Raw genomic sequence first — 13999 nt, 5'->3', positions numbered from 1 at the left:
TTAGAATTGGTCAAATTTGCGGATGATACTAAACAAGGAGAGGCAGTGGATTCTTAAGAGGGAGCTTGGGTATTTCAAAATGAGTTGGATAGAATATTAAGTAGGTGGAACAATGGCTGATAAAATTTATTAAAGACAAGAATTATGTTCTGCCCACAAGAAGAAAGATGGGTGAAAAGCCAACTCCAGGAATGATGCTGAAATATATACAGTTGAAGTTGAAAGCAACTAAGGATGTTTAGTTAGATTTAACATTCAACAAATCTAAGGAATGCACAGCAGCGACTAACAAAACACTGAACTATATAACCAAAACAGCAGAGCACAAGCCAGGAAGTTATGATAAACTATACAGGGTGCTGCTCAGGCCACACCTAGAGTGTTATGTTCAGTTAGGGTCACTGAGACACAATTATACAACACAGAAGGAGATTATTCAGCCCACTGTAGAAAAACATGGGCCTGAATTTTGAGTTCGTCGGACGCGTGTGATCGGCAGGCCTTGGAAGCAGCCGCCCACGATTATTGGAACGATGCGATTTCATGCTGGCCAATTAAGGGCCAACCAGCATGAAACGTGCCGGGACATTGTTGCAGCGCTGCCAGTGGGGGTGGGAGTATGGTGGATGCAAGGTGATCCACAGCGGGGTATAAATCGAGCCCAGGCAGCTCCCAGAAGGCTGCCAGGAGTTGGGAAGGAGCCTAACGGAGTTGTCGCTGAGAGACTGGAAAATTTGGCATAAGTGATGGCCTCAGCACCCAGTGGGCACTGTGCCCCACGATTCTCTGCCTGCGTGCCCTAGTGGAGGCAGTGAGTTCCTGGTGTGATATGCTCAGGCCGGGGGATGGCAAGAGGACTCCACCCCACCAGTCAAAGAAGCCCTGGACGGAGGTGGCTGGCCCAGGTGAGTGGGGATGATGTGGTGCGCCGCGCATGGATCCATTGCCAGAAATGGTTCAATGATCCTCTGCGCTTTGCAAGGGTGAGTGCCAACTTAGCATGGAGGGTGGCTCAGGGGTGTGAGATGCATAGTGCCAAATGGCACATATCCCTGTGCCTGCCAAGGGTGGAAGATGTTGCCACTCACCCTGTGTAGAAGGGTGAGGAGTGTAAAAGGGTGAGGAGTGACAATCTGACGGACACCTCAAGCTGGCTCTCTGGTGGGGAGGTGGGAGTAGTGTTGCCGGTAGAGGATGGACGAATGAATGCATTTGTTCACGTTCAGGAGAAGAGAGGCCATAATGCACTGGAGCACACATGAACAGGTGGAGGGGTGCCCAACATCCTGATCCTGTCCAGGTTTGTCCTGTCCTGGACAATGAATGCGAACGAGGAGCAAGGTCTACAGGTCTCGGAGAAGCAGGGGTCTCGGAGAGGCAGGGGTCTCGGAGGACGGTAAGAGTGCAGTGGGCAGATGAGAGACTGGGGGAGTGTGCAAGAAGGGCAGGGTCATGACACCTCCAATGAGAAGTTCAAATTCAGAGTGCCCGTCGCTTGGCCACTCGGTGCCTCAGTGAGGCAGGTGTCCATTTTGACAAGCAACCGTCATGCTTGCACAGGCACTTAGTGATGATGTTCTTAACTGACAGACTCTGTTTCTCCCTCAGAAGAACCATCCTTACAATCTGCGGCTGACCCCAAGGACTCCCCCTTGAAACCCAAGGAGGAACCGTCTAGCGATGCAGCCATGTCACATACACTCTCTGCACCAAGCACCAGCACAAACACGGGCACGTTGGTGGGCTATAGTGCATTAACTCCATTTGGAGTGCACTGTGGTGAGGGCACATCACACTCTCATGAGGAGCTGGCGAAGGCAGAGAGTGCCCAGGATACTGGCAGTCAGAGGACTGCTGGAGACCAGGACTATGCTGAGTCCGAGGCAGATGACAAGCCTCTGGAGTCATCCATCAGGCAGCAGATGCTGATTGTCCAGCAGAATACGCGGGAAGATCTGGCGGAGATCTCTTAGGGTCTGAGTGCCATGGTCTCTGTCTTGGACGGTCCATGCAGAGCTTGAGCACTACGTTGACACTGAGCACCGAGCACACAGTCTCCTCCATTGGGAGAGTGGCAACTCTAATGGGGAGTCAGCTCCAGGAACAGAATCGGGGTTCCTGGGGTCACACTCGGACCTGCAAGTCCTCACGCAGGCAATGACCTCAGGAGGCCACTGCCAGTGTGAGAGATGGATGAGGCACCTAGTCTCTCTGCTAGGTGCCCGTCCATCAATGGTGAGCATGGTGTCCAGACAGACCTCACGCTGGTGGACGAGCTGCCTGTTGTCTCTGTGGGCTTCTCTCATGGCACTCTGGATGAGGGAGGCAACTCCTCTGCTCCCCTGCCAGAGACCATGGCATCGTTTGAGGCCATGACGACTCAAACCAGCCATGTCACTGGTCGCACCCTCCCACGCTAAGCCTGCTCAGGCCCTGCCGGCCAGAGGATGACCGCCAAGGTCATCAGGGCCAACACAACAGCAGAGTTAGTAATCTGCTTCCAATGCTGTTGCCAGGGAGGAGGTGGGTTGTGTTGGTGGGCACCAAGACATAGCATTGCAAGCGTAAGTTTAAGGCACCATGAGCACAGGATAGCGGTTTCATGGGTGACATGCATTCATTTCATCAGCATTGTTTCTATGCATTGTTTCTGTGTGATTTTGGCAACCATATTATATTTTGTTCCTTGCTTGCAACTCTGGAAAAGATATAAAGCAAGATTTTGTTTCAATGTCCTGAGTGTCCCTCATGTTTTCCATAGGCGCAGGCCTCATCAGTGGTAGGCGGTAGGGGCAGCAAACTTTATTACAGAGGTTGTGGGATGGAACTTTATTACAGAGGCAGCGCCCTTACACGGAGATGGAACTTTATTACAGGGGTCGTGAAGTGACATTGGGATCATGGCCTTGCCTTCACAGAAATGTGTGTGACAGAGGCGGCGCCCTTACACTGGGATGGAAGCCAAGCCTTGGCGGCCTAGCTGAAGAAGCGTTGAACCGAGGCCTCCCCGATGTCCCTGCCTCCCTGAAGGCTCATAAAGCCTGCCTCCTCACCCTCACCCTGTGCCTGCCCAGGCTCCTCATCAGATACATCTGTAGAATCTTCCTCTGAGATTTGTGGAGCTGCCTCAGTATCCTCATCCTCTTGTCAGTGCCAGATTGTGCAGAGCACAGCAGACTACAACGATAAGCAACAAGCACTCTGGTGGATACTACAGGGAACCCCCGGAACGGTCCAGGCAGCGGAACCTCACCTTCATTAGCCCTATTGTCCTCTCAACCGCCGCCCTTGTGGAGGCATGACTCCGATTGTACCTCTCTTCCGCCTCTGTCCCAGGGTGCGGAGTGGTGTCATGAGCCAACTTTTCAAGGGCTATCCTTTATCACAAAGCAGCCAACCATTCAGCCGAGCTGGGGCCACAAGCAGCCTTGGCATCTGGGAGTGTCGGAGAATGTATATACCTCATGGGATCTGCCAGGGTACCTTGCACAGACTTGCAGAATCTAGGCCTTGTGGTCACATACTATCTGCACGTTCATGGAATGGTAACCCTTCCTATTCACAAAGGCACCTGACTGACCCGCTGGAGCCTTGCTGGCCACATGAGTGCAGTCTATGGCACCCTGGATATGGGGGAACCCAGCAACTGCAGCAAAGCCTCTGGCTTGTTCAGCCTGGCTGGCTTGGTCCATCCAGTAATGAATGAATCTGAGGACCCATCTGAACAAAGCGTCCGTTATGACCTTGACGCAGCTATGGACAGCTAATTGGACACTCCACATAGATTCCCCCACTGACCCCTGGAAAGATCTGAATGCAGAAAAATTGAGGGTTACTGTGCCCTTCAAAGCCACTGGCATTGGGTGCCCACCCACACAGTTGGAGGTGATCTCAGGCCCAATCATCTGGCATAATGATATCACGGTGTCCCTAGAGAGGCACAGCCTCCTGTGGCACTGGACCTTGGACATTTTGAGGTAGCTGAATCACTGCCTGTACACTCTGGCAGCAGGATAGTGGCGTCTTCTGTGGTCCTGTCCGCCTTGCTGTCCCTGAGGGCCCTGCACCCCTGTGCCTCGCCTCTCCTCCCACATGTCTGTCACTGCGATGCTACCTGCGGACACCTGGCGACCTCTCCCCTCTGCCCCTTCCTTCCTCCTCAGAAGAGGTGCCCAGCAGAGTACACAATCCCCATCTGCTGAGATGCAGATGGCACTGCCCCATTTCATTAGGCAGAAATGCTCCAGCATTTCTCCAGCTTCAGCGTTGATAAAACAAGAGAGTCCTCAGAACACGGCTAACAAAGCAAATACTTCAGAAGAAACCAGAGGAACAGGTATGAAATCTCAACAATAAAGCAAGAGCAAACTCTCACCTCAATTCCTAACCACTCACACAGCCAATACTCCTGCTCCCTTTTATCCTGCCCTTGGATGGGAAAAGCAAAAAAACGGGATGGCCGCTTGCCCATGAGCCAAATGAAAAATCACACAGGCAGTGTAAAATTCCAGTCAATTACCCTTTTAATTGCCTTAAGAAGCTGATTAGTTGTTGGCGGGCACGCAGCATGTCCGCCGACCATAATATGCGCGATGACGTTAGGACACACGCCCAATATCATCACGCATGATTTAACGTTCTTCCAGGTCGGCCACGAGCCCAAAACGAACACGTAAAATTCTGGCTGTGGACTTTTCACTTAGGAGGCAACTGAGAGGCGATCTTATCGAGATAGGTAAGATGATGAGACTTTTGGATCTGAATGGATGATCTAAAGTCAAATTACCTCCCTCATCCATTTTTATTTTGTGATATTACATTGTTTGAAAGAGCCCCTATATCTTGCTTGCTGCCTACTTTGCTCTTTTTGTCCTTTTCCAGCTTGCAATCTGGCGCTTCCCATTTAGACAAAATGTTTTGACCCAGAATAGCTGCACTTTTTATAGCCTGGCCTCAATGCTGATGGTCTCAGCTTAATGGGTCTCTCAGACAGTAAAGCCAGAGCACTGACCCAATGCAGTCGATCTACTTTAAGGGCAGGATTTTCCCTTCGTTGGGTGGGCCCGGGAGCGGCAGCGAAACAGATTGCCACCCACGATTGGGCCCCGACCGCGATTTCACGCTGGCGAGTCAATTAAGGCCCGCCCAGCGTGAAACGTGGCTCTGCATTGGCCAGGAAGGGGCGGAGGGGGTGCGGTGGGGGGGGCCTGTTGGCCGCCAGGTCCAATGGCGACCCAGCAGCCAGTTTAAAAGCAGCCCAGGCAATCCCTGGGAGGCTGCCATGGAGGATGTTCCCTGAGCCGGTACAATGGACCCGAGCGCAGCTGGACACGGCAGGCGGGAGGGCAGGCTGGCTCCCCACTTCTCTGATGAGTGCCTCGCCACCATCCTGGAGGAGGTGGCTGCCAGGAGGGACATCCTTGTCCCCAGGGATGGGAGGAGGCCACTGCACCTCACCAAGAGGGCATGGGAGGAGGTGGCAGCAATGGTCAGCAGCTGTGACGTGGTGCGGCGCTCCTGGGTGTAGCACTGGAAGCGCTTCAATAATATTCTGTGCTCAGGAAAGGTGAGTACCATGTTGGCATGGGTCAGTGTGCAGATATGTTAAGGTGTGGCCGTACCCCCGTGGACTTCATGGGTGCTAGAGTCTGAGTGCCAATTGCCAATCACACCAGAGCTGGCTAAGGGGGTGAGCCCGGGCTGCATGGACTGAGTGCCTTGCGGCTCAAGGACCATGACTCGGGTGTGCCATGCGAGGTGTTCCTCAGCTGGGGTTGGCCACTGCAATGGTGCTGCAGGTAGAGAGTGGACTAATCAATGCTCCTCTGTTGTTTCAGGAGAAGACAGCCCACAACAAAGTAGAAAGTTTGCGGATCAGCTGAGGCCCCACTAGCCTCCTAATCCTCTCAAGGTATGAGCAAGACACCCTGGAGCTTGAGAGCCGGCACACCCCATGTGCAACCAGTCATGGAGAGGCAGGGGTGCCAGAGGGTGCAATGTACAGAGGTGAGAATTTAGCTTGTGCAACCATATTAGTGTAACCTTTTCATTGATGTAAGCCTCAAACCTGGAGTCCCCATTGATCATTGGAAGATGATGGCACCATGATGCAGACCTCCATTGTCTCACCAGGGTGCCTGGCATGCACAGTGACAGAGTGATGACTTTAACTAATGACATGCCCTTCTTCTCTATTTTAGGTTCACCAGCAGGCGTTCGCTCTCCAGACCCCGAAGGGCCACCCCTGACATTGGAGGACCACTAGGCGTCATTTGCACCTGTGTCACACCCACTCTGAAGCAGGCACCAGTACAGATACCAGCACCTCAGTGAGCATTAGAGCAGCGGCTAGTATCTCGGTGCACATTGGTGAGGGCACTTCACAATTGCTTGAGGTGCAGGCGGAGGCAGAGAGTGTCCAGGGCATCGGCAGCTGGAGGACTCCTGGAGACCAGGATGATGCTCAGTCGAAGGCTGATGATGAGCCTCTGGAGTTGTCCATTAGTCAGCAGATGCTGGGTGTGCAGCGAGATGTGAAGGAGGATCTGGCAGAGATCCATGAGGGTGTGCATGCCATGGTCTCCGTGATGGAGGAGTCCATGCGGAGCATGAGCACTGCTTCGACCCTTATAGCCGAGCGTACTGCCTCCTCCATTAAGAGAGTGGCGACTCTCGTGGAGAGGCAGCTCCATGGACAGGATGAGGGGTTCCTAGGGCTGCGCTCGGACCTGCAAGCCCTCACACGGGCACTGACCTTAGGTGATCAGTGTCAGTGCGGGAGATGGATGAGGCACCCAGTATCCCAGCTAGGTGCCTGCCCACCAGTGGCGTGTAGGAAGTTCCACAGTGACCTCATGTTGGTGCACGAGCTCCCTGTCTCTGTGGGCTCCTCTCAGGGCGCTCTGGATGATGGCAGCAGCTCCTCCGCCCCTCTGCCAGTGACTGTAGCATCTGATGAGGCTACAGTGACAGGGGAGATGCCAGTCATGGTGCTGTCTGTTCCCTCCCAGGCAGGGCTGGCACAGGCTCCACTGGCCAGAGGATGACCGCCAAGGTCATCAAGGCCAACAGAACAGCAGAGTCAGCAGGCTCTCTCCAATGCTGGTGCCAGTGAGGCGGTGGGTGGGGGGGATGCACCTAGACATAGCACTCGCAAATGTAAGTTAATGCCACCATGAGCACAAGAAGGACAGATCACGGGTGATTATACGTTCATTTTTGTTAACTTTATGTATACTGGTTCAATGTTGAATACCAGAACCGTTTCTGTTAAGACTATTGAATCGTTAGAATGACATAAATTGTGTTTCTATCTTCATGGCAGTAATGTTGCGACTGCTCTGCCCTTTGAGGAGTTTGTCTGTAATGATGGAAGTCTATTCACTAGTTTATCAAAGTGTTCACCCCTTCTCTACATGATCTGTGCCTTGCCATTGAGAGAGATGGAACAAGCAGCACCCTGCAGAGGTGTCATGTTGGCTTATTCCAGGGCAAACATTTTCAACAGGGCATCACAGAAGCGCTTTGTGTACATCTGGTCTGTACCAAATTGGATCACATCACCAATCAAGTTTCATTTTCCACAACTTAGCCTGAACCAGAACACTATGGTTACAGTGCTGCGCTTTCCTTACAACTGATCAGACTGGAGGCTCTGTTTCTCTTTAGGCATTGTTTAGATTTAATGGTCAGTACGGGTGCCAATACTCCACTCACTCTGTAAATCATCAATGGAGCTGCAATGATATGGCAGCTACTGTTGAGATTTTGAACCCTTCAGCTTCATAGGCAGAATTTTATGGCCCCCTGGCAGCAAGGGTGGGACCGTAAAATGTGGCGAGCCAATCAAAAGTCCATTAACTTCGATGGGGCGTTAAAATCCGAACAGCATAAAATTCCATCCCATATGTAAGCAATTTCCTTATAGTATTTGAAACAACCTGATTTTTGCCCCATGGATGTATGAATGGGAGGAGGCGATTTGAGGAGTGGATAGTTGCTTCATCAAACTATTCTTCCTATATCCAGAGTTCAATTATGTGTGTGCCCAGAGGAGTGGTGGGCACTTCTGCCCAGACTCCCTTGGAAATTGGCTGCCAGAAATGTTACTGTTATACCCAGTAGTACCCGTGGCTGCAGAAAGTAAATGAATGGAAAGTTTTGGGCTGATGTAAGCTCCAAACAAAGCCCCTCCACCGAGGGAGAAGTGCACGGAAAATGATTTACCTGCCAGTTACGCCAACCTGCTGACCTCCCAGTGGAGCAGCAAGAACCCAGGATGTTACTTTTCCCCTAGTCCTGCTAGTGCATGGGCACCCACTGCCAATCTAGAAATAGTTCTGAGCCCAGGAAATCACGTGAGAATAGGGGGCATTTGGAATTTCCTTTTTTGCCCTCCTGTTTATTGATCTGTGTGTATATACCCCACTCATTCTTCACCTGTTCACTGTGATTGTACAGAGTTCACTCTTTAACATACAAGCTATTTCCAGTGAATAGGAAATTATTGTGAATATCTAAGTTCATAATTCACATGTTCTAGAAGTATAACTTTTAGTTTTAGGAATTGAATTTTAAAGATAGATAATTGGAAACATCTGCTAAACATCCTGAAGTAAGTGCAATTCAAACAGACTCGGGTAATTACAGTTCAAAGGGAAAGTTTTTATTGTGTTGCTAGGATGGTGGTAAAAGTAAAAGCCTAAGTTTATAATGGCTACTTTAGGCAGTTTGTCTCAAGGCACCTCGGAAAATGCTTTGAAGTTGGAGGGTAAACTGGGAAGATTAATGTAGGTTCCCCAAATCAAAAGAGCTAAAAGGCAACTCGGACTTCCTGATGGAATCAGTAAGAATAGTGAGAGGAACGTTATCTCCAATAGAGATATAAGTTATTCGTGTGGGCCCTGGAATCAAAGAGTGTTTTGAAGGTAAACGATCATTAGTTTAAATTTCCATCTGGGACATACAAGGTGTGACATCGCAATGGGGATAGGTTGCAGGGAACTACCCTTTTGTGTGGTGCGTTTTGTGTGTTTTCTCACAGAAACAGTCAGTCAGCTCAGAAAGCTGTGAGAAAGCTGCCAGCATAGTCAATTTAGAAGGCTTTGAGAAGGCAGTTGCGTATCTGCCAGCAGCCAGGACAAGGGGCATAGAGGGCAATAGGAATCAGACGTGTCCCTGACCTGAAGCTACTAAGCAGCAATTATGAGTGGGGCCCGTGCTCGCTATGAAAAGTCTAAGAGCTTGAAGAAGTAAAATTGTCAGATCTGCCTGGTAAAACTAGTGGAAGAGATCAGCAGTGGAATTCTCACAGACAGAGAGATAGAGACCGAGCTCTCAAAGTCTAAGTGATAGACTGGAAAACTGAGGAGAATTAAAATAAATTTTGAAGAGCTGTGGCACACCTTGGGTTGGAGTCAGGAGAAATGAAGGAACCTTCAAGATCCTGTAATGTGTAGGGAAACTCTTGGGTGGAATTAAAAACAGAACAGGAGGTGATCTGTTGCGATTTCCAGGATTAAATAATAAGGTTTTACAAACATAGGGCTGAATAATACGCTTTAGTATTAGGACCTGCACCTGGAAGTGGGCGGCCTTCCACCTTCTGGGCCTGCTGTTTAAACTTGCCAGAAGTGCGTTAATTGATCCAATTGTGAGTGCAGGATGGGTTTGAGGCTTACAGCATCCTGCCCAATCCCCCCCAAGAGAGGGATGTCCGGCCTCCAAGGTCTTTGGCCATGACCTGAAACAAGTCAGTAATTTGAGGGCCCCCTGGCACGGGACAGGGAACCAGCAAATGTCTGCACTCAGCAGAGTTCTGCAGCATTTTTGAACGGGAGATAATTGCAGACCTTTAAGGTAAGTGTGCATTTGTGCGATATCTGACGTATGCAAAGTTTGCCAATGAACATAGGCGGCATTCTTTTTGAACATTAACAAGTTTTCCACATCTTTGCATAAAGGAGTTGCTGCATATTTCCCTCCAGAGATGTCAGACCCGCAAGGGAGAAGGGCTAAACCCCATGATTTAAAGATGACTCTACGAGCTTGGCTGGAGCTCTAAGGCAGCATGATGCAGCAGAGGTGTTGGTGTTAGTGCTGATGTCAGTGTGCATTTATCGCTTTGGTCCAGCTGGAGAGTGGGATGGTGGCAGCCTGTGCAGATGAGGAAGGTGCACAGCATCTAGGCTGCCGAGCACTCTGCTAATAATGCATTGACGGGATGGCATCAAATAAACTAGCAGTGTTAGTGATTGCAATGTTACACTTATTTTCAGGAGAATTGTGCCCACTATGCCAGTGAGCGAGGCCAGACTGGAAGGTGTGTGCCAAACCTTGTTGTACTAATTCCATTTGAGGAGGAGGTTCTGATGCTGTCTGAGTCTGAGTCACCCAGGTCCATTGGCAGAGGCGAGATTGGAGAAAGGTATAGGTCTGGTGAGGTGGCTAATGGCTGAAACAGAGAGAGAAGGGGGTAGGGCAAGTGAGAGATTGATGAAGGTTTGTCATGATGCAATGAAAGTAAAAAACCTCGGTATAACGCCAAAAAGTCAGGGAAGCTTCATAGTCAGAAGCTTTAGATGTTGCTAGCAATGTGTATAGTGTCTGCATAGTCTCATATCTCATGTTGCACATGACTGTAATGTTGCTGAGCATTATGACTTTGCACAGCTGTGGAAAGGTTTGTGATGACCACTAACCCCCTTACTTCTGTCTCTCTGTCACAGCTGACCCTTGTCTCAATGCCAGGCCATCATTCTCCTCTGAGAATGAGGAAGAACCTTCAGAGAATCCAGTGTCACACTCTTTCTCTGTCCCAAGCATCAGTGCAGATACTGGCATCTCGGCAGGGATTTACAGGGCGGGACAAGGGTAGGCACAGACTAGTTAGGGCACTTCACAGTTGCATGTGCAGCTGCCAGACAGTGTGGTAGAGCAGGCCTCGGGTAGTTGGAGGAGTGTCTGGGATGATCCAGAGACTGATTCCAAGTCGGATGATGAACCTCTAGAGTCGTCCATTAGTGGGCAGGTGCTGAATGTCCAGCATGAGGCCAGTGAAGGTTTGGCTGGTATACCAGGGGCCTTGTTTGCTCTGGCCCAGACTGTGGAGGTGTCCATCCAGGCCATGTGCACTTCGATCACCCACTCTTCGGAATGCCAAGCTTCCCCCATGGACAGACTGGTGACGATCCTGAAGGGGCAAACTGAGCGTAATGCAAATGCAATCGTGAGTATGTGTTCTGATCTGCACACCATCACCCCAGCTCTGAGCTCAGGGGCTCAGAGTGACAGGGGGACTTGGAGCATGGGCACAGACCCACCTCCTGGGACCTCACAGGAAGGTAGGAAAGACCAAACGGTCCTAGTGGTGGAGGATGAGCAGCAGCTGCCGCCATCTGGAAGCACCTCTCAGGGCGCTTCTGATGGGGACAGCATCTCCTCTGTCCACCTGCCATTGACACAGTCCTCGATCAGTGCTGCGGTGACTGAAGATCCTCCTGCCACTCAGCAGGAGCTTTCTAACGTTGTGGATCGCTCAAGGCCTCAGCCGCACAGAGGCTGCCAAAGCCCACCAAAGTCATCCAGGCAAGGGAGGTGGCAGGTCAACCTCTCACCATTGCAGCTGCAAGTGAGGGGGGAGCACTGCGCTGGAGCATTTGGAGACATGTCATTAAAACTCTCAGTAGTCACCAAGTGGGTTAAATGAGTGTGTTACTTATGCCTGTGAATGTTAAGTCTCTATAATCAGTATGGAAATAAACCCTGACCTCACGCAGAAATATGTTATAGCTGCGGAACTACTTTCAGGAGATAGTTGACAACTTTAATAGTTTGATGCAGGGCAGGATGCTTCGAGTGTCAGTATTTGGACAGGGTAAGTGTTGACAGGACCCTGACATGAGTCTCACATTGCAGATGGGAAAAGGTTTGGGGACACGGCGTGCATGCATCACTGAGGTCCGGACTTCAGAACCTATTGAAAACTCTGCCTTATTAAAGCATCCCTGGCCATCCATGCGATCACATCCAGGGCCTTCCACCTGAATGGGCCCTAACTGCCATGCCCACATCCCCTCTCTGGTTAGTGAGGTTATGGAGGGCATAGCACACCATGACCACGAGGGACACACTGGATGGGAATATAGGAACATAGGAGCAGGAGTAGCCCATCGAGCCTGCTCCACCATTCAAAATGATCACGGCTGATCATCCACTTCAATGTCTTTTTCCCACACTATCCCCATATTTCTTTATGTCATTGGTATTTAGAAATCTGTCAATCTCTGTTTTAAACATAGATCGGGATTTTCTAGCCCCGGCGCGATGGATCCTCCGTGGGCCATTCAAACTTCCATTCACTTCAGTTGGGGCCGGAAGATCCCACTGGCTGGAGGGGCTGGAAAATCTCGGCCATACCCAATGACTGAGCTTCCACAGTCCTCTGGGGTAGAGAATTCCAAAGATTCACAACCCTCTTAAGTAAAAAAAATTTCTGCTCATCTTGGCCCTAAGTGGCTTCCCCCTTATTTTGAAATTGTGTCCCCTGGTTTAGACTTCCCAACAAGGGGAAAGACCTCATCTGCATCTACCCCGTCTATCCGTTTAAGTATTTTGTAGGTTTCAATGAGGGCACCTCTCATTCTTCAAAGCTCTAGAGAATACAGGTCCTGTTTCCCCAATCTCTCTTCATAGGACAGTCCCGCCATCCTGGGAACAAGTCTGGTGAACCTTCGCTGCACTCCCTCTATGGCAATAATATCCTTTCCAAGGTAAGGGGACCAAAACTGCACACAGTCCTCCAGGTGCAGTCTAACCCAGGTTCTATACAATTGAAGCAAGATTCCGCTGCTCCTGTATACAAATCCTCTTGCAATAAAGACCAATGTACCATTAGCCTTCCTAATTGCTTGCTGCACCTGCATGTCAGCTTTCAGTGACTCAATAACAGGGACACCCAGGTTCCTTTGTACATCTACACTTTCTAATCTCTCATCATTTAAGAAATACTCTGCACACCTGTTCCTCCTACCAAAGTGGATAACCTCACATTTTTTCACATTATAGTCCATCTGCCATGTTCCTGTTCACTCACTAAGTCTATACAAATCCCCTTGTAACCACTTTGCATCTTCCTCACAACACACATTCCCACCTAGCTTTGTGTCATCTGTGAATTTTGAAATATTACATTTGGTCCCCACATCCAAATAACTGTTATAATTGGGGCCCCACTGATCCTTGCGGCTAGTCACAGCCTGCCAATGCAAGGTTTATTTCTACCCTCTTGTTTTCTGCCTGTTAACCAATCCTTAGTCCATGCCAGTATAATTGCCTCCTACTCTGTGTGCTTTAATTTTGCTAACCAACCTCCTGTGGGGGACTTTATCAAAAGCCTTCTGACAAACCAAGTATACTATGTCCACTAACTCTCCTTTGTCAATTCTGTTAATAGCATCCTCAAAAAAATTCAAACAGGTTCGTCAAACATGATTTCCCTTTCATAAATCCATGTTGACTATGCCCAATCAGATCATTATTATCCAAGTGTCCATTTATCACATCCTTGGTTTTTTTTTTTAGCATTTTCCCCACTAATGGTGTAAGGGTAACAGGTCTATAGCTCCCTGTTTTCTCTCTCCCTACCTTCTTAAATAGTAGGGTGACATTTGCTAACATCCAATCTGCAGGAATCATTCCAGAATCTATAGAATTTTGGAAGATGATCATTAATGCATCCACTATCTCCATCGCTACCTATTTCTAAACTCTGGGATGTAGAACTTCAGGTCCCAGGATCCTATCAACCTTCAGTCACATTAATTTCTCCAACACAACCTGCTTACTAATACTAATTTCCTTCAATTCCTCATTCTCCCTCATCCCTTGTATCTCTAATTCTGGGAGATTTCTTGTATCTTCCTCAGTGAAGACAGACACAAAGTAATCATTTAGCTTCTCTTCCATTTCTCTATTCCACATTATAAATTCTCCTGACTCT

The 13999-nt window shown here is 49.5% G+C and overlaps 1 protein-coding gene across 1 annotated transcript in view; it reads left to right on the top strand.

The window, feature by feature from the left end:
- Positions 1-13999, top strand: part of myo15b (myosin XVB) — a 461255-nt gene that overhangs the window by 202845 nt on the left and 244411 nt on the right. Inside the window, exon 24 of the mRNA XM_078529125.1 lies at positions 11102-11629. Coding sequence (XP_078385251.1) covers positions 11102-11629 — 528 coding nt within the window. The remainder of the gene's footprint in view (positions 1-11101; positions 11630-13999) is intronic.

The sequence above is a fragment of the Cetorhinus maximus genome, chromosome 24 (assembly GCF_964194155.1).
Source record: "Cetorhinus maximus chromosome 24, sCetMax3.hap1.1, whole genome shotgun sequence".
In the NCBI taxonomy this organism is placed as follows: Eukaryota; Metazoa; Chordata; class Chondrichthyes; order Lamniformes; family Cetorhinidae; genus Cetorhinus; species Cetorhinus maximus.
Note: the sequence above shows the minus strand (reverse complement) of the source record. Positions and strands in the feature narration are given on the sequence as shown.